The sequence below is a fragment of the Liolophura sinensis genome, chromosome 9, assembly GCF_032854445.1.
Source record: "Liolophura sinensis isolate JHLJ2023 chromosome 9, CUHK_Ljap_v2, whole genome shotgun sequence".
NCBI classification, from domain to species: domain Eukaryota; kingdom Metazoa; phylum Mollusca; class Polyplacophora; order Chitonida; family Chitonidae; genus Liolophura; species Liolophura sinensis.
The window spans coordinates 6,536,113-6,561,514 of record NC_088303.1 but is presented as its reverse complement, the minus strand read 5'-3'; the positions used below and the strand labels follow the sequence as shown (position 1 = coordinate 6,561,514).

Here is a 25,402-nt window from a genome sequence, read left to right as displayed (position 1 = left end):
TCACAAAACAATAAGACAAGACGTCACACACTTTTGTTGCTGATCTCCTACCTTTCAAACAAACTTCAAAACCAACTTTCCAAGATCCTTAAAACACTCAGTATCAGGCAAAAAGTGTAATTAAGTTCAGGGGCGAAAGTGTAGGTCACTTCACGTATGCGATGAAAAGCCAATACTCCTTACAACTGCACGCACGCTTCCGGCTGAAATACATAGGCTACTGCTACGAGAAGATATCTTTATTTATAGCATTCTAAAATAGAGAAGCACCTCCATCGAGATTAAATCTCTAATAGACTGGGCACCATACTATTTACAACAGCGACGTCGAAAGCGAGGCGCATGCATTACGTCAATCGATCTGAGAGGACTACTTTCGCCTTATGTTAGCAACTGCATGTGATGGCGAACATATCGAACTGTTGAGCAGTGCGCTATTTACAGGCGTCCGTGGGTATTATTACCATCTCCGTCCTTGCTCAAGCTGAACCATAGCAATTTAAATACATTTACACACTTACCACTTGATTTTGCACGACAGAATTCACTGGGCATACTACAACAGTTATCGTCAGTTCTTCACCGTGTTCTCGACGCTGTATGACACAAGGCATAAGCTGATATACAAGACCTTCACCATACCCAGTCGATTAGACTGCAGTGACACCCCTTTTCCTATATGCCGCACGGAGGAGCGGTGACCTGCTTTGCCTTTAACTCTACAGAAACGCTACTGCTTGCCTTGGCATACGCGATTTTTTCATGCCGTCTTTCGTGGGCGCCGCCATGTTGAATACCTTAATATTTAACATATTTAGTTAATATATGAGTAAATAGTTTTATTATTATTTTGGATGTTTTTGATTATTTCAATGCGGGTAGTTGCTTGATTTTATACCATTGGGGATAATTGTTAATAGAGTATCAAATATTTAATGAGTATTTTCAAATTCCTCGAGTCTAAATCCGTACCAATGGTAAAAAAATCAAGCACCTACCTGCATCTCAATCCAAACCATACAAAATAAAAATGAACTATATACTCACGTATTAACTAATGAATTTCACATGGCGGCGCCTACAAAAGACAGCATGAAAAGAGAGTTCGAAGATGTTATCGCGTGCCAAGGCAAGCGATGGCGTTTCCGTACGGTTGAAGGCAAAGCAGGTCACCGCTCTTTGTTTGGCAAATGACAAAAAAAGGATGAAACTGGAGTCTCATCGTCTGGGTATGCTAAAAGTCCCGTGTATCAGCTTATGCCTCGCGTCATCCAGCGTCGGGAAGACTGACGAACCCATGACTACTATCCTTGTAGCGCTCAAGTGTATTAGAGGTGTAATCTCAACGGAGGCATTAGGTACATTTCTATTTTAGATGGGTGGACATTAGAATCTGATTTCAAGGGAGAACACTCTTCATTCACAAACTTTCACGCGGACTCGGGAGTTCTTCCCCTTTATACAACACTCACAAATTCTGAGATCGTACCACCTAAAACATACTTCAGTATTTTACATCGAGATTTATTTCATAGTAATACAACAAATGAAGACATTTTGGAAAATAAATAAATACTCCCAAACAAATTGCCACCTAAAATGAAACATGTTGTGTAAATGGTCCTCCATTTTGACATGTTTTCTCAAGGCTGGATATTCTGGCTGATGACATCAGCGACTGCATCTTAATATTCCAAATAAATGACATACCAACAGATCTCATATGCGTGCAACACAATTTGTTCTGTTTACATTACTCAGGACTTCTATATGATGGCATGACATCTTAACTTTGTTTATGCAAGATGTAATACATGAAGAAAAGATTTAATATGTACAAAGATCAAAAGTGGGAGTACTCGGAAGTAGCCATACAAATATTTTGGAGACTTCAATGTGGAATTGGATCTGCTCTTTAAATGGACATCACTGTTGCAAGACAATAAGGAGGTATTCCTTGTCTGTAAGTAATAAGAAAACAAAACAAGGACAAGATTAAATAAAGAGCCACAATTAAAACACATAAAAATCTAAAAACTTGGTTGGTAAAATGCATGGAACACACAAAAGCTCAAAGCTGTCTATGTCACAGCAAATAGAATGATGGATAAACACCAATGACAGACACTGGCAGAGCAGGGTCTGCATCATGGTAAACTCTAACACATCAAACTGCCAAGATAACAAACAGGGTAAAAGTGAATAAGCTACTGAAAATAATGAAATAATGAGAGGAAATGAAAATATATCACAGACAGAAAGCAGTTAATTACAGAAAAAAAGGCAAGCAATTAGTAAAAAATTATATGAAACGAGTAGTATTGGGCAGAACTGGTGCTGAAGGATGTGGTTGACAGATAACTGGCAATGATGTAGATTATCAGTAACAAGGCTTTCATCAGCTACACCTCATGCTTTATGAAGCATCTGGGTTCTGGGTCACAATCAACAAATACTCATTGTCTGTACAGAGAGAAAAGAGAGAGGGAATCAGCAACTGATGGACTGGGGACAGACAGGTGCACAGTATATACATACATATATATATATAGTAATTTTAAGACATTCATGCAGCAAAGCCAGCTACTCATAGCATGTTAAACATGAAAGACAATGATAGTCACTGACATTAGTGATCAAAAGTATTTCACAATATATTACTGTCCTCGAGCAGAGAGTGATCTGAATGACAAAAGTACTATCCTATTTCCTACTAATTCCAAACTTCACAACTTTTGCATAAGAAAATAAAATTCTGATAAGCACTTAATTAAATTTTTAAATGTCTGCATATAGAATTTTTTTCTTATTTCTAACATAAAATCAAGCTTATAACAAGTAAATTATAACTTAGTTTTCTTTAATATATATTCCATTTTACAGAATGTTTTGAGAAATAAAATAGCCTCTTACCTGGTGCTACCATAATCTCGTGCTTCTTTGACTTCACTCGAAGAAATGTCAGGTCATTTTGAGGGTCAATGTCTCGAACAACACTCCTGGCTTTGGCTGTCAACTGATGAATCAGTCCAGCACACTGTACTGTGGTTGCATTGTCTAATGTCGTCCTGATTGGAATACCTTTACACACAAACAATGAGTTTGTGAATGGCACCATCAATTTATACAAGTAACAGGTTGTACATGACAACTGAGTCAATTTAATCACATCCAGACTACTGCATGACAAGATGGTTATTCATTCCAACATTCTAAAACATTTTAGTGGACAAAATGCAGACGTAAACATGTGAAGTGCATGTTGGTTCATATTACAATTCACAAGTACATGAAACCTGCAATTTTGCATCCATGTCTAAATTTTACAGTTTAAACTGTACATAAACTCTTGTAAAAATGGCCTGGAGACAAAATATACAACATAAGCATGTAATTCTACAAAAATCATTGCTGAATGCCACTTGCACTCTTTACTTAAGTCTTGTCAAAACTGATTTTATGTTAAGCTGCTACATAAATGCAAAGTGATCATAAATACCTTCACTATTGACCACAATAACTCCAATTACACCTCTGTGACTTTGAATCCTCTTAAGAGTTTCTTCTACTTCAGACTGAAACACAAAGGCAAACAGAAATTACCTTTATTTAATAGATTAATAGAGTAAAAAGTGAAAAAAAATGGACACTGAAAATGAAAATTACTCAATCTTCTACTTGTCAGATTTCAGCAACTGCAGGGTTTGAAGTCAAGGGTGTTTGGGTTCACAGGCGCACCAACCTTTCAGACAGAGCACCTCAAAATGTTTACATGAGCAGCCATTGTACAAAATTTCTAATTTTACGTCTGCTTTGCAAACTGTATTACAATATTAATAAAGTACAATATATGTACTATCTTAATATAAGCTGCAGTGGTGCTTCATAATCATCAAATAACATTTATGTCAGACTTTAAAAAAAGCACCATCCTCAGTTCGTACAGTAGACAATTGGAGGGAAAAGTCCCCCGAGTGTAACCAAGGTGAATTTGGCATCGGATAGGGTACTGCACGCAGGTAATCACCGATGCAGCGGAGTTCAATCTGGCAGCTATAATACATGTGCAATCCCCTACACATTTACGCAGAGCTATGGTGTCGTACTGAATTAAATTCACATGTATATGCATTACAATCTCTCAAGTCAAATTCCATGTAGATAAAAAGTGCCTTGAGCAACTTGGTGAAGTGGTTGGCACCCACAAGTATGTGATGGAACGCAGTGAAAATCTCACAGAAAACAGAGTCCCCTCTCATTAAAGTGACAGCTGCAACATTTAAAGTACTAACCAAAACAAACCATGAATTATCACTGTATATTCAGTGTAAATCAGATCAGAATTCCACAACAAAACACAACATTTACAACACGACGTGTCCCATTTCAGAGCCCACCAAGGCGAATTAGTCATCGCGACATCACAGGACGTCTTTGAAAACGTCTTGATTCAATACTCAGCGGGCCACCACGCCAATCGCTGTTTGACAGTAGCTCAAATGAATAACTTTTCTTGAAAAACTGCGCAAAATACTGTACAATAACTAACTGCATGGTCACTTACCATCTTGTTTGCTTCTTGCTTCCACAGAAATGACAGTCTGCCGTTGCTACGGTCGAAGTTTTGGCATGCGTTATAAACCCTTTCCGGGAAACGTCACTTCCGTTTTAACAGGCCTCGGTAAATGTCGTGAATTTCCGTAGTCGTTATAACAACAAACAACAAAAAGAACTGACAGAGGCTGCCCGTTTACCTCACAAAACAAGAAGAACAAGCCCCGTCAGGCCTCTTTCAAGTTACCAGAGAAAAGCATACTTAGGCTGCTTATGTACAGTGGCTTATTGGTACCATGCTACTTCAATGGAATTTTTTCTCTCTTCTATATACCCCGTGCGCATGGTAGGCCTACATGTAGGGTAGGGCTACTCCTTGCGGCATCGTGGTCAATCAAACGCGATTAAATTTCTTTTTTATTATGGTAAAAGATTATTATTATTATTATTTTACAATTAAAGTTTATTTTGTTTTACATACACTATCAGTCTTTTTATATACATGTAAATGCCAAAGATATATTTTACAGAAGAAAATATTTTTTTCATAGTCATACCGCACTGAAGGAAAAATATTTTCACCGCGATGGAAATAATTTTTCTTTTGGTCATAGGTATTTTATTGTACTTAAAATAAAAAAAATACAGTTCACATGCCCCCTCCCCTTTCCCCTGTCTCAATTACCCTCCTGAAAGGAAATCAAAGCTAATGGCGTTTAATTCAGATCTATATTTAGTTAGGCAGATCAAGTTACATGTGCATAAATGTCTACATACAAGAATTATTCAAGACTGATCGCACATTTAATTTAATTACCTATTGGCCTCATTAAATATGTGGTATTCTTGTATCACTTTCTGAATTGAGATGCTATCATAGGTTGAAATATACTTAATATTTTTGACTTCACTGTATGAATTCCTATATTAATTCCTGTATTAAATGCATTTATTTACTCATTCAATATAGGTTTCAATAAAGCATTTATTTACTTACTAGCACTTGCTAACCTATTCTACAGAGGTTAGGATTACAAGTATGCAGGTGGACTAAACAACTGCATCATGCATCAGGTAATGTACTAACAATGCCTGGATTTATACCCACAGTCCAACTGTGTTTGTTTGATTGATTGAGATTTGGTGCTGCTGTCAACATTATTTGGTCATATAACAGTGTCTATGCCTATGTCTATGGGGGAGGGGGTGGGGGGGGGGGGGGGGGGGGGGGGGGTAGCCAGCACAGCACAATGGCTGAGGAACCTGTCACCAATGCATTCGCTTTGTTAAAGTTCCAGTCATGCTGGTTTCCTACCCAGCCATACGTGAGCTCTGCAACCTGCTGATGGTCACAGGATTCCCGCAGGCTCTGTCTGGTTTCCTCCCACCATAATGCTGGCTGTCATCGCACAAGTGAAATATTCTTGGGTATATGGCGTAAAACACCAATGAAATAAATAAATGTAGCAGGCCAGTGATGACATTCATCATATAGTGCTACCTCACTGGAATGTCAGACACCAGACACAACACACCACCCAATGATATTATGATAGTTGACACGGGACCAGCAAGTACCAAGAATGCCTATTTTGGGTAGGACGTGATTCGAGATTGATCCTCAGAACTACTGTTTATGACGCATATGTTCTATCCACTACACCAACTGTGCCAATCCAGCCACATGTACTTGTAACTGAAACTGATTTTGAGCTGATAGAAGCACAACATTCCACCTGGTACAAGTATTTGTAACAAGCAGCCCAACACAAAACATGTTTCCATCAGCAGGTTGCAGAGATCAGGATCAAAATCTAGAATTTCTGACAAATTTTATGGTTCCACCTTTATATTCAATAAAATATGACAGTAAAAGGTCAGTGGCACTTGGGTGGCTGATTGCCAAAAATGACCTACATGTATATTGTTAGCATAACTGTGAAGGCTACATCACACATTGGGAAAGTTCTTCAATAACTTGCTAACTCAGTGGTTTACCATAGGCACTTGTTTCCTGTGCAGAGCAATGAACTGCCATGGTATATGTGATGAATTTTTTCAGCATACTGCATCACTCAAAGGAATAAAATAAATAGAATTTTATAGTAATTTCTCCTGCTTGGTATTTGTGTTTACATTTTCAGTATTTATTTTTTTTCATGAGTAATTCACTAAGATAACATACCATAACCTCAAGCTACCCATGTCCTTTGTCCACTGTAAAGTGCTTTGATCAGTCAGTTGACAGGTTTCCAGTGGAATAAAGCAAACACAAGACATGGTACAAAATGTTCACAGTAGTTTATTTGTGCTCCAGAAACCCCAATTTTGTATACTCAAAATAACCATTAGGGGAAAACTTCCCAATAACATAAACGTGACTAGTCATTGTTAAAGTTTGTAGCCTTTTCAACTTCCTTAACTGATTTTGAACAGGTCACTCTTACAGAAATTGTCTCCCATAGCAATTGTTAAATACAAGATCAAATGGTTTCACACTTTTCAGCGTGCGATTTGCCTTCACTTCATACAGAACATCATTAATAAGTCCGTGATCACAATTCATGTACCACAACAGTAACACACAGCATGTTAAGTATTTTTTCATAATTCAATGTATACCTAGATATTATCAGTTCATGTATCTTTAGAAATCTTGTCTATTTTAGTCCAAAGGCATCTATCTCTTCTGTATTAATGTAGATTAGGTTTCAACACCAATGCACCAACTTCTTACAAAAATGGCACAAACAACCAATCAAAATACAAAGTCCAGAGTAACTGGCCTTCTATCCAGTGGAAACACATCTAATATCTTGGTTAGCCTGTCCAAAAGAAATCTGTAATATCACTCATAACATATAAGTATAAAGGAAATTTGCACATGAACCTGTCATGCTACATACATGTATATATAGGAAAACTAATAATGGAATGCAAAATACACTGTACACGAGAATGCAGGATTTTCAACTACATGCATATAACTATGTTATACCACTAGCTTATATTATCCCTTCCTTTCTTATTATGATAAAACTGTACAGATTATCTTCTTAATTTACCTTGCCATCATGCTGAAACCTTTAATAATGAACAGAACAACCTATTATGACACTGCCTGCAGAGACAACTTCAGTACGCCCTATGTGGCAATCATCTTACAGACAGGGTAAATCATACAGAAACAAAGCAGTGGAAATATAGCAATAGGTATTTGTACACTCTATTTTCTTCCTATGTACATATATACTCAGTCATTCACAGATCAAACAACAGACATTCAGATGGGCTCACTAAAAGGCTCAGAAGATAGGAATGTAGCTGTCAATCTTTGCCCTGTGTCTCTGGGCAACACACTCGGCAATCCAGATGATGTTTCGATTCTCCTGTTCCTTCAACTTCACATACGAATAAAAGACGCCAAAGTGGAACTGCTGCATGAATGCATTCTTCATCAGTTTGACCTGAAAAGATAATGAAGAAATGTGTCTTAGTTTAAAGTGAGCAGGTAAAGAGAAGTGAGCAGGTAAAAAGAAGTTCTAACAAAAATATGGCTTGTTTCTTTAAGCTACAATCAGACAATGAAATTGTAAAACATTTCTTAGGCCATGAAGCCAACTAGACTGAGATAAGCTCTAGCATCAAAAGATGGAAAATCAACTCTACAATAAGACGATTTTAGCAATATGACCTGAAAAAAGATGTTCCTTTGTACAAAATTTACATTCCCTGAAAAGAGTAATCTTATCACATACCCTGTGGATAAGGGAATGTACTCACCTCGTGCTCAAAGAATCTGTCTTCAAGAGTTTTCTCCCCTGGATTGGTACCCGCTCCATCAAACAGTTCTTTGTATTGCTAAAAAAAACAAATCATAATACATTTTTGAAAATATTTCTGAAATGGGATTAAAACTGAAATCACAGCAACTGATTACTTATTTCTTAATACACATCTACATCATTCTTTAGAATACTGTACCATTTTTTATAATGAACCAAACAAATTATCTTCTAGTGTACATCTGCAAAACTTTAGCTGCATGTATTATCTAAGCCATTGTCACACTACAGCATATCTGCCTCCTCTCCAATGAGGTCGAGAGCTCAATATCAGCTTCTTTTGATATATTTGCAGCTTCAAGTTGGAGGTTTGTCAGGCAACTGGCCTAAGGTGGTGGTTTTCTCCACCTATGAAGTTATCTGGAAGAGTTGCAGGAGTTAAATATTCTTACATGCAGTGTTAAATACCAATCAAATAAAGAAAGAAATGAATGCATGTTATAAAAACTTGAGCTCGCCTCTAGAAGACACATGAATGCAAACCTTCAGCTAAATACTTAAAGTATTGAAATTGTGAATTTTTGCTAACTTACCGAGCACCAGCGGTGGAACATCCCCCTTGTGTCATTGTGCTTCATATGCATGCAAATCTTCACATCAATATGTGCTGAACTTTTTGAATTACCACCCCTAACATTTTGATTAACTTCGATTGTAATACACAATACGCTAAGTCAGGAATTTGGTAGTTAATGATGTTTAACACAATATCAACGATGGAATATCCCTCTTGTGTTGTACTATACATGTGTGCAAACCCTGAGCTCAATAAATGCAGTACTTTCGAATATGCCGCCCACAACATTTTGTTTAACATTGTTTTCCTGGTTATTGGACTCCAACGCTCAGGGTATGACATAAGTTACGCCTGAAATTTGTACAGGCAGGCTAATAATAAGCCCAAGTTCAGGCGAAAGCAGCTAGACAAGAGCTATGTCTACGTATTATGAATTAACGATAGAGTACAAACACATTACTTTTCATGAATCCTTTAAACAGATATAACCACATGATGCCATTCATGCCTTTAGCTGCTTCAACTTCACAGCACTGTAAGTATCACAGACACTCACCGCATACATATCAGCCACAGATCGCACTTGGTCGTAGTCATCGGCACGCGCTAACAGGGCCAGACCGTCTGGGTACAGGTTACCACAGCGAGGGTATAGCTTTGCCCTATCCTCCTTCGTCAACTCTGTCCCGAAAGAGTTGATTGTGATGATCAGAGCTCGGCGGTCAGCTTCAAACTGAAATCATAAAGATCTCATTCAGAGAATTTATGCTAAATCCACAAAACTTACACATGGATCACACAATTCTCAAACTTGATCTGAGAGACCAGAAAATAAATCTAAAAATAAAATTGTTATGAAAATGATGACATATTTTACGCACATAATCTACAGAAATATGAGATCAATCATAACTAATGAATTACAAAATCATTAAATATAATCTTATGCACAGATATGGATGGTTTTCAAACTTGCCCTAAGGTTTCCCACATTGAAACTGCACAAAAATTTTATCAAAATGAGACAAAATTTGCAGTAGTTATTGCAAACAAGCAAAACCATGACAGACAGACTGAAAGATCCAAATTAACATCCCTTGCTTTGCCAAAAACATGAGGTAAAATAATCAGAATTCAGTTTGTTCAGGAAGCAAGAACATTAGAAAAATTTTCAAATTTGTTGCCAATTTGCCAATGGTACAACAGCAAGATGCATTAAAACCAATGTATTGTGAAACTAAAGCAATTAAAATAAAAGAACAATGACTTTAATCACACAATTCAGTACCTATTGTACGTACAACACAGTGAACTTACAGCCAGAGCCTCACACATGACGTCAGCAGTAGCACCACCCAGTTCACGACAGAAGTTGTAGAAATCTTCTAAATATGCCTACATGAAAAACATTTTTCCAGATGAGCATAATTAAATGGACTTTCATGATGGAAATGTCTTTGGATTCTTTTATAAAATTGTCCAACGAAGTTTCAGTCTCAGAAAGAAATCCTCTTTTTCTTGTCATACCTCAAAAAATATGGCGACGTATTCTTGAACAGTTTGGAATACTAGCCTTATAAAAATATTGATACATTTTGAAAACATTATTCTCCTAGATTCTTTGGAACAATTTCTTGAACCAACCTGAACCAATTTTTCTTTTCCGGCAGACCGGAGTAAGGATGTCCTACCGCGATAACACACTCAGAATGTACCTACACATTTTGCTAGTAAAAATCCATATCATACAGAATGTGCTGCAAACGTTGTTACCTTATAAAGTGTGTTTCTGATAATTTCTGTGTTCATCTCATCCAAATCTTGCTCTGAGATACAGTCGATGAAATATGGAGCTGAAAAAAAAAAAGCCATAATCTTGTTAAACTTGGAAAGAGGACCTTTGTTCTTTCACAACTGGCCTGAGGGAGGGAAAGTACATGAGCAACTACAGTGGAAAAATAAGATATAATCCTCAACAACTTATATTAAAAGCTACATGTACATCATACCTAACCATTCAATAACAAATGTCTGTGATATAAATTTATAAACTGACATTTTCATTGTTGTTTGATTTTTCACTTTATAGTTATACATGTATAAGAAGGTGGTCAATTTTACGAAGGAAGACAGGTGGTTTTCAGCAAACGTTACACTGTGCAAACGGCCATGTGAGTGGCAAAATGGTTGTTTACCACTGAAGCCCCACAAGCATTATACATGTAATAAATGGGTCACTCCGAGATAATTCCATGAAATGCTTTGAAGGATTTTACTTACAACAAACCTACATGAACACATGTACTAGTTAGGGATGGGAAGGACAGGTTTCTGTGTGTGTCAAGAATACTTTTACTTGTCTTTCCCTCTGCTAGTCAGTCTCCCATATTAATTTCTTCCTTTTAGGTGTCTCAGAAATACTTCCACCCCAAGGTTCCCTTTCATGCACAGACCACATATATTACAACTAACAATCTGACACAAAAAGAAAATGACATTGTCATATTTCCTATCTGAATAAACAACACATTGTTGCTTCAAACCAACTGCCACTAATAGCAGTCTTGGTGGATGATAGCAGACCTAGAGGGGTGTCCACTAGTACAGCATTATACAGCTCAGCTGGGGTGCTGGCTATATGGATGGCCTCCATCTGCTCAAAGCTGCCCAGGGGGTGACATTTGGCTATCAGCTCAGAGATGGACCTCTGGTGTAAGGTGCCTGTGATCAGCAGGATGATATTGTCAATCATGTAGCTGTACCTGTACAAATCAAATGACAAACTTGTATTAATTTTTTTACTTATTTGATTTTTGTTCATATAAATGTCTGTCCACGTCAGCCTTTCAACACGGACATTCTGACCGTCTGTGTCACTGTGTCTAACAAGCTAATACATTTGCTCAACATTCCAATATCCAGGAACATTGTGTAATACTATTTTACCCTTTACACAAGATGGTCATGTAGCATTTTATGTTTTGTATTGCTCACAGGTGTTAATCAGAAAAAAGCCACACCCATCAGAGTTCAATCTGTCTCTTAAGTCAGCAATGAATAGACTGACTGAAGATCACATGTAGTAACTTTTCAGAACAATGCATCATACTGAACAGATACGTGAACCATGTCGGTTTTACACCAAGTAGATGGTAATCCACCTAAATTTTGGTATTTTGCAAGTGACAAATTTTTCTTAATTCTGATTGATTCATCCGCTCAGAAGTTTCTATAAAATTTGATTAATTTCACAGGTGTTGGCATCAAAAGTATCATTTAAGGCCTTCAAGTGTTTCTGAAAATGCGCATTTACATTCTAAATTTTAGGTGTAACACAGTATATTCATTTCATCGGTTTAATACTTTAATAATGAAAAGACCCTACTCAAGAATTTTTCCTGATGTATTGAAGAGTGGACATGTTCATTCATTTACGGAACAACCACAGCCCTTCATCACAAATATGTACCCAACAAATCACAAGCAATCCAGAGAGCTCGAAATCAGAGCTGGTTTTCCAAGCAGAATGACTTGTGTAAATGTATACATGTAATGGTATGTATGTACATGTATTGGTAGTTATATATGACTTGTGTACATGTATACATGTAATGGTATGTATGTACATGTATTGGTAGTTATATATGACTTGTGTACTACATCTACTTCCTCACGTGATGTAGTCCAGGAACATGTTGAGAGGTTCTAGGCAATGGTTTCGCAGGTGGGTAAATTCCACAACTAACTTCTCCTTCAGCTTGTCATCAATGACAGACACAGTCAGAGGAGAAGGTTCATTTGCCAGAAAACTGCCATAGTCTGTACTCTGTAGGTGGAGCTTCAAATCTGTTGGAAAAGAGATGCCCAATAAAAAATAAGAACTCTATGCTGCATATCCATTTAAAAAAATTATGAATTCAAGAAAAACAATCCAGAAGAAAACACTTCACTCTCCCAGTTAGCATATATACATGTAACTCCTGGGCCGGCCCAACAAAGCCAGTGGGCATTTGGCCCACGTAAGCCAGATACATGTATCTGACAAACGTCTAGACAATCCACAGCCAAAGTAGTAAGAGCTGGATTTGAACATGTAACCGCATTGGAAAAAGGCCTGAGACTTGCAGTCACAGCAATCCAGCACTTGAACCATCAGAGCCAGCGAGGTTTCCCAACAGCCTAAGGCGATTTCCAACATGGATCACTTAGAATTGTAAAGTTGTTCATCAACACAAGGTTGCCAAAGCAAGCATGCAGTTTGGTGACCTTATTAAGTGTTTAAGAAAAACAGGAATTTGAGGGACTGTGATATTAAGTTACAAGTGATAGAGTTATCAACTGTGTTTACAGCCGATGATTTTCCCCGGGCCTCTGCCCGGTTTCCTCCTACCATAATGCACACCACAATTGTATACATGTAAGTGAAATATTCTTGACTACTGTACAAAACTCAAGTCAAGTAAATAGTAATAAATACAGCAGACAATAATAAATTACGCACATAGATCCTTCTAACTTTTAATTTAAATGAGTTGTTTTCAACCAGAAATACAGTACAACATGTATTACAATGTATAAACTAGTTTATATTTATGTACTCCTGGCTGGAGTATTTACTGCTATTTACCAAATGAATGTGTGTGCTGATAGATACTGGTACATAAGCCACACAGTAATGACCTAGCACTAATACAACTGTTATATAGTGTCAGCTATGACCTACATGTAAACACAATGTTTGGTTCACAAATGATATAGAAGTAGAATGGTACCTAGATCTTCAGAGTAACATTCAAAATACAGTCATATGTAAATGTTCAAATTCTTTACAATGACTACTTAAGAAGCGTTTCAAATTTGTATTTGACAAATGCATGTGAAAACCATTTATTCGACGGAATAAATGTATAAAATAACCAACATTTTCTATAGGGAAATAGCACTGGTACTATGGACAGTAACCTAACGCCACGACAAAGAGCAACTTTATCTCAAAGTCAACATTAAATCTGTGCCGCAAAGCAAGGTATTAGACAGTTAGCAGAGACCAAAGAGACATGTGGCCCCACTAGTGATATGTACCCAACAACAGAAGAATCTGTACGACTTGAGCCAAAAAAAAAAAAGAACATCTTATTTCAACATCAAGCGCGAACATAACTGATAACAATTACAAACTACTTATCACCAGTAACTGCTAAAAACCAAGACCTAAAACCCAAGAAATGAACAATAAATTATAATACATTATCGGTGTATCGAATTATGGACACTTTATAATCACAGCACGCACAGGGACACCTTACCTTCCAATGTTTCGCACTGGACTAAATTCAAATAATCCGACTGTTTCAGGATACCACCTTTAAAACCTCTTATCAAACCTTCTAAATACCCATGGTCGGTGTTGAAATACATTTCCATTTTGACAGAACTCTAAGTTTTGTGACTGCTGATGAAAACTGAAGACAAGTGATCAGCTGTCACATGACAAGCCTCGTTCTGGTAGCTGGCATCTGTCTCGAGTTCACTGTGACCTACTTTTCGACAATCACAGCTCCGCGAACAGCTTGTCGGCTTTCTGAGCGTAATGACACCAGCAACTTGATAACATTTCTTGCAGTACTCACTTTTCAACTTAAGAAGATCCTGATATATCCAAAAAGCAATTTATGTCACATGTCAATGTAACGGTGGGCTGATCGAAATCATACGTTCAACCCGCGACCGTATTTTTTTCGCCCTACATTTATTTTTATTTGATACGTTTTTCACACTGTAGTCAGGAATATTTTACTAATACGACGGCGGCCAGCATTATGGTGGGAGGAATCGGGCACAGCCCAGAGGAAACCCACGACCATCCGCAGGTTGTTGCACACCTTCTCACGTTCTTTCGCACTACGTGTACATCTTCCCAACCAACTTCATGTCTATGTCTGAAGTTTTCCGTTGATTTGTTCTGCTTATTTATTCGCTCTTACTTTACTGTCACTCGCCGAAATAGTGTCACTCATTTTTTGTGTCTTTATTAATTTACGCGTAGGCCTATAATGATCATGTCCCACACCTGCAATGGGTAACTTTCAATACAACAGACTTGCTAAATGCAATTTGAAGAGCATTCATTTGCATCGATTGATGGCCGCGTGTTTTACACTAACAGGATATGCAAGTCTGCCATTACGCAGTGAGTAATGTACGCAATTCCTAAACATAAAGCAAAAGTCCAATCTCGGACTCAAACGTTGAATTTGTTTGTTTTCCTCCCAGAAGATAGGTTCACCTTGCTTGTAGGGTCGAGATGTTCGCTGTTTCATCGAGTTCATGTATATCTGATGATATTTCTCAGTGTATGCAGAAAACCCTTCTCCCACTTAAACTTGACTATGTAATGTGTACACAAGTGGAAACTTCTACGTCTCTGTTTGGTAGAGGTTTTACAACCCAATAGCTGCATGTCATAGAGCAAAGAAAAGGCCAAATTCGCTGATGTAAAAATGTGTTTATTGGTCGGATTTCCTCATCCACTTAGGAGAATACAAAAGCATAAATAATAATACATCGAGTGCAAAACAATGTGACAAAAAATACACATGATCGATAAGGATATTGATACCAATACTGAGCAAAACAAAGTACCTATGCACAAATTAACAGTATATTAAATCTCAGCAAAAAGCTTAACAAAAGTGAGAATGAAGTAAGTACATCATAAACAAGTTGAACAATATACGATTACATCCAGAAATCCTTCATGTTGGTAAGGACATAAACTCTGGGTCAGGTAAATGAATCAACACAAAAAATACTTAGCCGAATGGTTTTGCCAAAAATCTCAAATGGTCAAAAGTCTTTAATGGTTACACTTGAATGCTTTGCATTTACATCCAGAGTTTATTTATTTATTTGATTGGTGTTTTACGCCGTACTCAAGAATATTTCACATCTTCGATGGCAGCCAGCATTATGGTGGGTGGAATCCCGTCAGAGCCTGGGGGAGACCCACGACCATCGGCAGGTTGCTTACAGGCCTTGCCACGTATGGCTAGACCTTTGAACAAGTGTAGGTTAAGATTAAAAGATCCACCACAAACACTCCAAAAATATTTGGCAAATGTAGATTTTTGTTTGTATAGAAAAAAGATCAATCTTCTGCTTCACTTTGTTCTGTGCATTAAGTACCTGCACATCTCACCATATGTCTATGCTGTAAACTTACAAAAACCACATAAAAAACATAAATGTGCGTATTTCTATATTTTCTTGTATAACAGGCCACATTTTCTCAGACACAAAACTGAACAAATAGTTACTGCAAAAGAGTAATATTTAGTCTATTTTTACTGTTCTTGTTGCAGAAAACAAGAGCTTTTGCTGAAACACTGAAGTTTGTGCAACTTATTTCAATCACAATTCAAATAAATGAAGACACTTTTCAATGACAAATTTTTGTGGAAGATTGACAGAATAACAATAATATTCAGTAGTTTTCAGACATAGTACCGATAATTCTTGCTGCCACATAACCTTAAACAGCTGACAATGCATCTTCAAGTCATACTTATCTCTTGTAAGTCACATGTGTAGTTATTATGAATATCATAAATTATCTTTCAGAAATCCTGAAATATTTGACATTCCTATTTTAAAATGCAGTTTAGGATTTGTTCTAACACAGATTTGAAAAAAAAAAAAAAAAACTACGCTTTGGTCTTGGGGGTAAAAATGCTTTAAACTACAGTTTTCCCCAGGCCACAGGGGCCAGTTTGGAAATCATTTAGTCTGCAGTTGTGACGTCAACAGTAACAAATATTTGTTAAAAGTGTTTGAATAAACTGGTCCCATATTCCGAACCAGTTCATCATTGGCATCACTTCCAAAAAATTACCAAACAGAAACAGAAAATATGAATAAAACAGAGCTGTGTTAAATTGAGACATATACAATGTGCATAAAAATATTCAGTTTCTTTCAGGGCCATAATTATCTTAACTTCCTTTAAAATCATGCTTTTAGAGTTACATTTCAAAAATTCTTTAAGACTCCAGTTGTAGATGCATGTAGATGGCCACCATGGGTGGCCATCATGTACATGTGTCAGCCACTCAGACACATACATCTACATGTAAGATTTGGGTGGCCATCCAATACATGTGTCAGCACACTGGGACACATACATCTACTACCTGCAAGATTTGGGTGGCCATCATATACATGTGTCAGCACACTGGGACGCATACATCTACCTGCAAGATTTGGGTGGCCATCATGTACATGTGTCAGCCACTCAGACACATACATCTACATGTGAGATTTGGGTGGCCATCACATACATGTGTCAGCACACTGGGACGCATACATCTACCTGCAAGATTTGGGTGGCCATCATATACAGGTGTCAGCACACTGGGACGCATACATCTACATGTGAGATTTGGGTGACCATCATATACATGTGTCAGCACACTGGGATGCATACATCTACCTGCAAGATTTGGGTAACCATCATATACATGTGTCAGCACACTGGGACACATACATGTACATGTAACATTTGGGTGGCCATCATATACACGTGTCAGCACACTGGGACGCATACATCTACCTGCAAGATTTGGGTGGCCATCATATACAGGTGTCAGCACACTCGGACACATACATGTACATGTGAGATTTGGGTAACCATCATATACATGTGTCAGCACACTGGGACACATACATGTACATGTAACATTTGGGTGGCCATCATATACATGTGTCAGCACACTGGGACGCATACATCTACCTGCAAGATTTGGGTGGCCATCATATACAGGTGTCAGCACACTCGGACACATACATGTACATGTGAGATTTGGGTAACCATCATATACATGTGTCAGCACACTGGGACACATACATGTACATGTAACATTTGGGTGGCCATCATATACATGTGTCAGCACACTGGGACGCATACATCTACCTGCAAGATTTGGGTGGCCATCATATACAGGTGTCAGCACACTGGGACGCATACATCTACATGTGAGATTCGGGTGGCCATCATATACATGTGTCAGCACACTGGGACACATACATGTACATGTAACATTTGGGTGGCCATCATATACATGTGTCAGCACACTCGGACACATACATGTAAGATTTGGGTGACCATCATATACATGTGTCAGCACACTGGGACACATACATGTACATGTAACATTTGGGTGGCCATCATATACATGTGTCAGCACACTGGGATGCATACATCTACCTGCAAGATTTGGGTGACCATCATATACATGTGTCAGCACACTGGGACACATACATGTACATGTGAGATTTGGGTGACCATCATATACATGTGTCAGCACACTGGGATGCATACATGTACATGTGAGATTTGGGTGACCATCATACATGTGTCAGCACACTGGGACACATACATCTACATGTGAGATTTGGGTGACCATCATATACATGTGTCAGCACACTGGGATGCATACATCTACCTGCAAGATTTGGGTGACCATCATATACACGTGTCAGCACACTGGGACACATACATGTACATGTAAGATTTGGGTGGCTATCATATACATGTGTCAGCACACTGGGACACATACATGTACATGTGAGATTTGGGTGGCCATCATATACATGTGTCAGCACACTGGGATGCATACATGTACATGTAAGATTTGGGTGGCTATCATATACACGTGTCAGCACACTGGGACACATACATCTACATGTGAGATTTGGGTGACCATCATATACATGTGTCAGCACACTGGGATGCATACATCTACCTGCAAGATTTGGGTGACCATCATATACACGTGTCAGCACACTGGGACACATACATGTACATGTAAGATTTGGGTGACCATCATATACATGTGTCAGCACACTGGGACACATACATGTACATGTAACATTTGGGTGACCATCATATACATGTGTCAGCACACTGGGATGCATACATCTACCTGCAAGATTTGGGTGACCATCATATACATGTGTCAGCACACTGGGACACATACATCTACATGTGAGATTTGGGTGACCATCATATACATGTGTCAGCACACTGGGACGCATACATCTACCTGCAAGATTTGGGTGACCATCATATACACGTGTCAGCACACTGGGATGCATACATCTACCTGCAAGATTTGGGTGACCATCATATACACGTGTCAGCACACTGGGACACATACATGTACATGTAAGATTTGGGTGGCTATCATATACATGTGTCAGCACACTGGGACACATACATGTACATGTGAGATTTGGGTGACCATCATATACATGTGTCAGCACACTGGGATGCATACATGTACATGTGAGATTTGGGTGACCATCATACATGTGTCAGCACACTGGGACACATACATCTACATGTGAGATTTGGGTGACCATCATATACATGTGTCAGCACACTGGGACACATACATCAACATGTGAGATTTGGGTGACCATCATATACATGTGTCAGCACACTGGGACACATACATGTACATGTGAGATTTGGGTGACCATCATACACATGTGTCAGCACACTGGGACACATACATGTACATGTAAGATTTGGGTGACCATCATAAACATGTGTCAGCACACTGGGACACATACATGTACATGTGAGATTTGGGTGACCATCATATACATGTGTCAGCACACTGGGATGCATACATGTACATGTGAGATTTGGGTGACCATCATACATGTGTCAGCACACTGGGACACATACATCTACATGTGAGATTTGGGTGACCATCATATACATGTGTCAGCACACTAGGACACATACATGTGAGATCTGGGTGACCATCATATACATGTGTCAGCACACTGGGACACATACATCTACCTGCAAGATTTGGGTGGCTATCATATACATGTGTCAGCACACTGGGACACATACATCAACATGTGAGATTTGGGTGACCATCATATACATGTGTCAGCACACTGGGATGCATACATCTACCTGCAAGATTTGGGTGACCATCGTACACGTGTCAGCACACTGGGACACATACATGTACATGTAAGATTTGGGTGGCTATCATATACATGTGTCAGCACACTGGGACACATACATGTACATGTGAGATTTGGGTGACCATCATATACATGTGTCAGCACACTGGGATGCATACATGTACATGTGAGATTTGGGTGACCATCATACATGTGTCAGCACACTGGGACACATACATCTACATGTGAGATTTGGGTGACCATCATATACATGTGTCAGCACACTGGGACACATACATCAACATGTGAGATTTGGGTGACCATCATATACATGTGTCAGCACACTGGGACACATACATGTACATGTGAGATTTGGGTGACCATCATACACATGTGTCAGCACACTGGGACACATACATGTACATGTAAGATTTGGGTGACCATCATAAACATGTGTCAGCACACTGGGACACATACATGTACATGTGAGATTTGGGTGACCATCATATACATGTGTCAGCACACTGGGACACATACATCTACAAGTAACAATCAAAATACAGTTATAAAATGTCATTAAAAAGAGAAGAGATGATTACACAGTATGCATGTGCATGTGTATACTAAACTGCAGCTGAGTGCCACACACACAATGAAAGACAGCCCCATTTATCTTTGTCCATTAGTTATAAAAACAAAACTTTCATGGCAAATTCTGTAATGTTACAGCAGTCCTTGAATGACTTGTGTTAAGGCACTCAGGTCTTCAAAAATATGTCACGCAGTACTTTGTACAGGGTACAACTGCATACAGGTTATAATTACAGCTGTACATGTACATGTGTACACACATCGTCACATTTTTATGTCAATAAAGTACAGAATCTTTCATCCAAATACATGTCAAATTACTTATAAAATTGTTACAGTCACATGTTCTTGTGCATGTTGAACTTGCAACACAGGAGCAGATAATTGTGATGTTTTCCAAGACTAACAGCAGAACTCATTAACCTAGATTGGGAGACAGGAGGCGTGCACATCAATGTGGGCTACTGCACTCGACTTTTGTGTTAGGTACCGTCTGTATTTTTGAAGAAAGCTTTAAAGAATTACTACAACGTACAGACTGGTCCAAATAGACAAGTATGTGTAACATGATTACCTTACGTCTTCATAATCTGACAAAAATTACACACCACTGTGCACACCTATCCCCGAATTACCCGCACAGTGTTTGTAAGATCTCACACTAAGCCAACTAAAAATAATTACAAATAATATGATTTTCTTATGTAGGCCAAGCAATAATAACAACTAAAAAATTATCTCCCTTCAGTACACATGTACCTGGCAAACTTCTTCAAACAGTAGACTGACCTACATAGTATTATTTATTGCAAACTGTCAACTTGTGAATATATGTAATTAAAACATTCTAACTCATACAGGTTGCCACCTAGCAACTTGGATGTAATAATGGATTGCATAATTAGATTAATAAAATGTCCTCCCTGTCTACAAGTTAACAAAGCACCAGTATTCACCAACAGGAAGCACCATGGAATGTATATATATATACCCATGTAATATACACATGTTTTGCTAGAAGCCATGAAATATAAACGTATCAGAATGTCACCTTGAAAAAATAATATCTACCAGGCTATACATTTAGTTTTCAGACCAATAGCGATTCACCATAAAAATTTAGATTTGGCTAAGAAGAAACACTTTTGAAGCAAGAATCCTGTTACTTTTTCAAAGTAATGCAGGCAAAATAACAAAAAAGTTGTGTCCTTGTTGAAAACACATATCACTTTCACCTACATGTGCTGACACATGGCTAATGATATACTCAACATGTTCAATTTTCAGGTTAAAGTGTACCATAAAGCAAACCACAATGTAATGGGAATGCAAACCACTGTTGTGTGTTTCTGTTTATAATGATCATGAATGCAATGTACACACAGAATGTATGTTTGTATAATATCTGCAGGGGATGTCCCTCTGATAATGATGTACACATGTAGTGTTCACGTAGGTCTGCATATTTATTATTGTATGTGCAGTAGTGTACACGCAAGTGTATGTGTTTTATTACTGTATGTATATAATGTACATGTACGTGTGTGTATTTATTTTTGTTTGTGGTGTACATGTATGTTGTGTTTTTTTACTGTATGCAGCATACCTTTACATCTGTGTACTTATTACTGTATGCAGCATACCTTTACGTCTGTGTACTTATTACTGTATGTAGCATACCTGTATGTCTGTGTACTTATTACTGTATGCACCATACCTCTACATGTATGTCTGTGTACTTATTATGTACGCAGCACACCTTTATGTCTGTGTACTTATTATGTATGCAGCATACCTGTATGTCTGTGTACTTATTACTGTATGCAACATCTGTGTACTTATTACTGTATGCACCATACCTGTATGTTTATGTACTTATTACTGTCTGCAGCATACCTGTAGATCTGTGTACTTATTATGTATGCAGCATACCTGTATGTCTGTGTACTTATTACTGTATGCAACATCTGTGTACTTATTACTGTATGCACCATACCTGTATGTTTATGTACTTATTACTGTCTGCAGCATACCTGTAGATCTGTGTACTTATTACTGTATGCAGCATACCTGTAGGTCTATGTACTTATTACTGTATGCAGCATACCTGTATGTCTGTGTACTTATTATTATTGTATGCTGCATACCTGTATAACTGCATACCTGTAGGTTTGTATTCATTATTATATGCAGCATACCTGCAGGTCTGTGTATTTATGACTCTCTGCAGCATACCTGTACGTCTGTGTATTTATTACTGTATGCAGCATACCTGTACGTCTGTATACTTATTACTGTATGCAGTATACCTGTATGTCTGTACTTATTATGTATGCAGCATACCTGTAGGTCTGTGTACTTATTACTGTATGCAGCATACCTGTATGTCTGTGTACTTATTACTGTATGCAGCTTACCTGTATATCTGTGTACTTATTATTGTATGCAGCATACCTGTAGGTGTGTATACTTATTACTGTATGTAGCATACCTGTATGTCTGTGTACTTATTATTGTATGCGCCATACCTGTATGACTGCACACCTGTAGGTTTGTATTCATTATTGTATGCAGCATACCCGCAGATCTGTGTATTTGTTACTGTTTGCTGTGTACATGTGTGGCTCCGCTTGTCCTGATCTACGAAAAGCCTTCACTAACAATGATTAAGAACTTCATTGTGGGATCATCTCTGATTCTCACAGTAGTGTCATGTGTGAACATGATAAGTAAGTGTAAATGTCTGCACTTCCTGATGCAGTTGCTGGCCAACAGCCTGTGCATACCAACATATCAGGCCAGTTATGCATAATTCCAAAACAAGTCCCTGATTCCCGCCAATTCCTGAGTATCCTAAAGGGCATTTCAGTTGACCAATAGGTGTTAGAAGTTAAAATGCTGCCAAACTCTTGCGATGTGTAGCTGTTAGACAGACCCATGACTGGTGGCAAAGTTGAAGTACATGTAGTTAACATACCTGGCTACTAGTATTTGCTGCCGTGATGAGTTTCTGTGTTGGCCAGGTTTCATGATGAGTTTGTGTTGGCCAGGTTTTATGATGAGTTTCTGTGTTGGCTTGTGATAAGTTACTGATGGCCAAGTTTTGTAATAAGTTGCTGCTGGCCAGATTTCAGATGAGTTGATGTTGGGGAAGTTTGTTATGAGCTGGCCAACTTTTAAAAGGAGTTGCTACTGCTCAGATCTTTTGATAGGCATAAATAACCACACCACGCCACATGAAACGTGTATCTGAGCAAAGTTACAAATCTTTGTGAAAGTGGGCAAAGGTGATCCAGGGAATCACTGTTAATGCTTTGTGAGGATCTGATCCAGCCGGAGCTGCGAATATCGAGCCCTGTAGTTAGTAAGCTATGAATTATGAGGAACCCGAGTTGGCAGCAGACCTCAAACTAACTGACCTCCGCCTTGGGCCAGAGCTTGGCTTCTCTGGTGCCTCTCTTTCAACTGCCTCCTCCAACTTATCCTCAGCTGACTTCACAATTGCAGCAAGCTCCTCCTGTACGAAAAAATCACACCAGGTACGAATATCTAGAGCTTAAAGATTTGAAACAAATACAGGGAGTAAAGGTTAGCCATGTGAGTTTCCATCAATTCAGTCTTCTATTCTTTAACCTTTAAATCATATCAGAATTGCATGTACACATGAAATTATAGCACAACAATTGTATGTTAAACTGTGTAGTACACACCTACATGTACATCTTGTAAATTTACTGGATTAGTTTTATGATATGGTATATTTCACCATTTTAGCTGTGACAAACGACTTATAAGAGTCATCCACTAATTAGGATGCCTCGGTGCCAAAAATCATTAGATGTCACAGCTGTATTGCAGGCAAGTGAATAAATGGAGCATAGCTGAAAAGCATCCATTCACTATGGGTTACAAACTGTATTTCCACTCAAATTTGGCCTGTATAAATGTACTTTCAGAAACACAAGAAGATGTGAAAATGACTATTCTGATGTCAACACTAAGGCTTTCCTTATAAGAAATTAATCAAACTTCACAAAATTGTTGTAGTGGCCCTAAAAAGCTGGATGAATCATAAGAATGAAGTAAAATGTGTCACTTGAAAAATACTGAACTTTAGGAGAAAATAATACACTTAGTTTAAAAAGACCAACAATAGCTTTGATTAATTCACACCCTCTATTTTAAACTTGCGCTTGTTATTTTTACATAATGACATTCACGTTTGTGGCTGCACTTACCTCGGTGTACCTATATAGCAAGCGACACCCTTTGAAGTTCTTCTTCCTCTGCACAAACGGAGCTGCGTGGTCTAAACAAAATACACTTTCATCTGGGTCTGACACCACCTGGCATGAGCAACAACAACATAATGTTTCAGTCAAGCCACGATATGCTCACATGTACACTGATAACAAACTGATACACAACAAACTAGACGCTAAAACACAAGGAAACAAACCTTATTTAATTTCTAAATAAATAAAACCTGGTTACAGAAAAAAATAAAGCAAATGTTCTTTTCTGCACCTGCATGTTGCTGGCAGACCTTCCCACAAACAGGAAAACAAATTCAAAGGAGAAGAACATTTAAATATGAAACGAATACCATTGAAAAGAGTATGCATTTCCTTGCAGGTGCATGGCATAAAAAAATTCTAATATGTAACTCAAGTCGATAAATTATAAATAAAGTCAGCGCTACAATCTGCTGTGGGAGACTCCATTTTGCCTAAGAACTAGTCCTGGAGTCTTCTGTGTTAGGAGGAGAATTGCCGTCGGAAACCGCCGAAGTGCAGTTCGTACATTTCCGGTAGAACTCTTCTTCCCATAGGGTAGTGAACAGTACAGTTTGTTTTCCGCTTGACAATCAGGAAACCGGAATGTTGGATGTAGATTTCGAGTTTACACGAAC

The 25,402-nt window shown here is 38.2% G+C and overlaps 3 protein-coding genes across 4 annotated transcripts in view; all 3 read right to left on the bottom strand.

Annotated features, from left to right (window-relative positions):
- Window positions 1-1,474: 1,474 nt before the first annotated feature.
- On the bottom strand, window positions 1,475-4,645 carry LOC135475188 (dynein light chain roadblock-type 2). 2 transcript variants are annotated; one of them, XM_064754984.1, is made up of 4 exons: window positions 4,565-4,645; window positions 3,500-3,575; window positions 2,914-3,081; window positions 1,475-1,961 (listed from the first exon to the last, which is right to left on the bottom strand). In XM_064754984.1, the coding sequence occupies exons 1-4, from the start codon at window positions 4,565-4,567 to the stop codon at window positions 1,927-1,929; spliced, it is 282 nt and encodes a 93-aa protein (XP_064611054.1). In that variant the 5' UTR covers window positions 4,568-4,645; the 3' UTR covers window positions 1,475-1,926. The 2 variants fall into 2 exon arrangements, with proteins under 2 accessions (XP_064611054.1, XP_064611053.1); XM_064754983.1 differs by having other exon boundaries at window positions 1,475-2,463; window positions 4,565-4,644.
- A 2,193-nt stretch (window positions 4,646-6,838) lies between these two features.
- Window positions 6,839-14,397, bottom strand: LOC135474871 (V-type proton ATPase subunit d 1-like). Its single transcript, XM_064754509.1, has 8 exons — window positions 14,223-14,397; window positions 12,591-12,762; window positions 11,500-11,678; window positions 10,690-10,769; window positions 10,234-10,311; window positions 9,473-9,649; window positions 8,338-8,415; window positions 6,839-8,021 (listed from the first exon to the last, which is right to left on the bottom strand). Exons 1-8 carry the CDS (start codon window positions 14,338-14,340, stop codon window positions 7,860-7,862), a joined length of 1,044 nt encoding a protein of 347 aa, XP_064610579.1. The 5' UTR covers window positions 14,341-14,397; the 3' UTR covers window positions 6,839-7,859.
- Window positions 14,398-22,440: 8,043 nt separating this feature from the next.
- Window positions 22,441-25,402, bottom strand: part of LOC135475065 (protein Jumonji-like) — a 33,680-nt gene continuing 30,718 nt past the window's right edge. The window contains exons 25-26 of the mRNA XM_064754808.1: window positions 24,729-24,836; window positions 22,441-24,007 (exon numbers count right to left, since the gene is read on the bottom strand). Of these exons, the coding sequence (XP_064610878.1) occupies window positions 23,867-24,007; window positions 24,729-24,836 (249 nt within the window). The 3' untranslated portion in view covers window positions 22,441-23,866. The remainder of the gene's footprint in view (window positions 24,008-24,728; window positions 24,837-25,402) is intronic.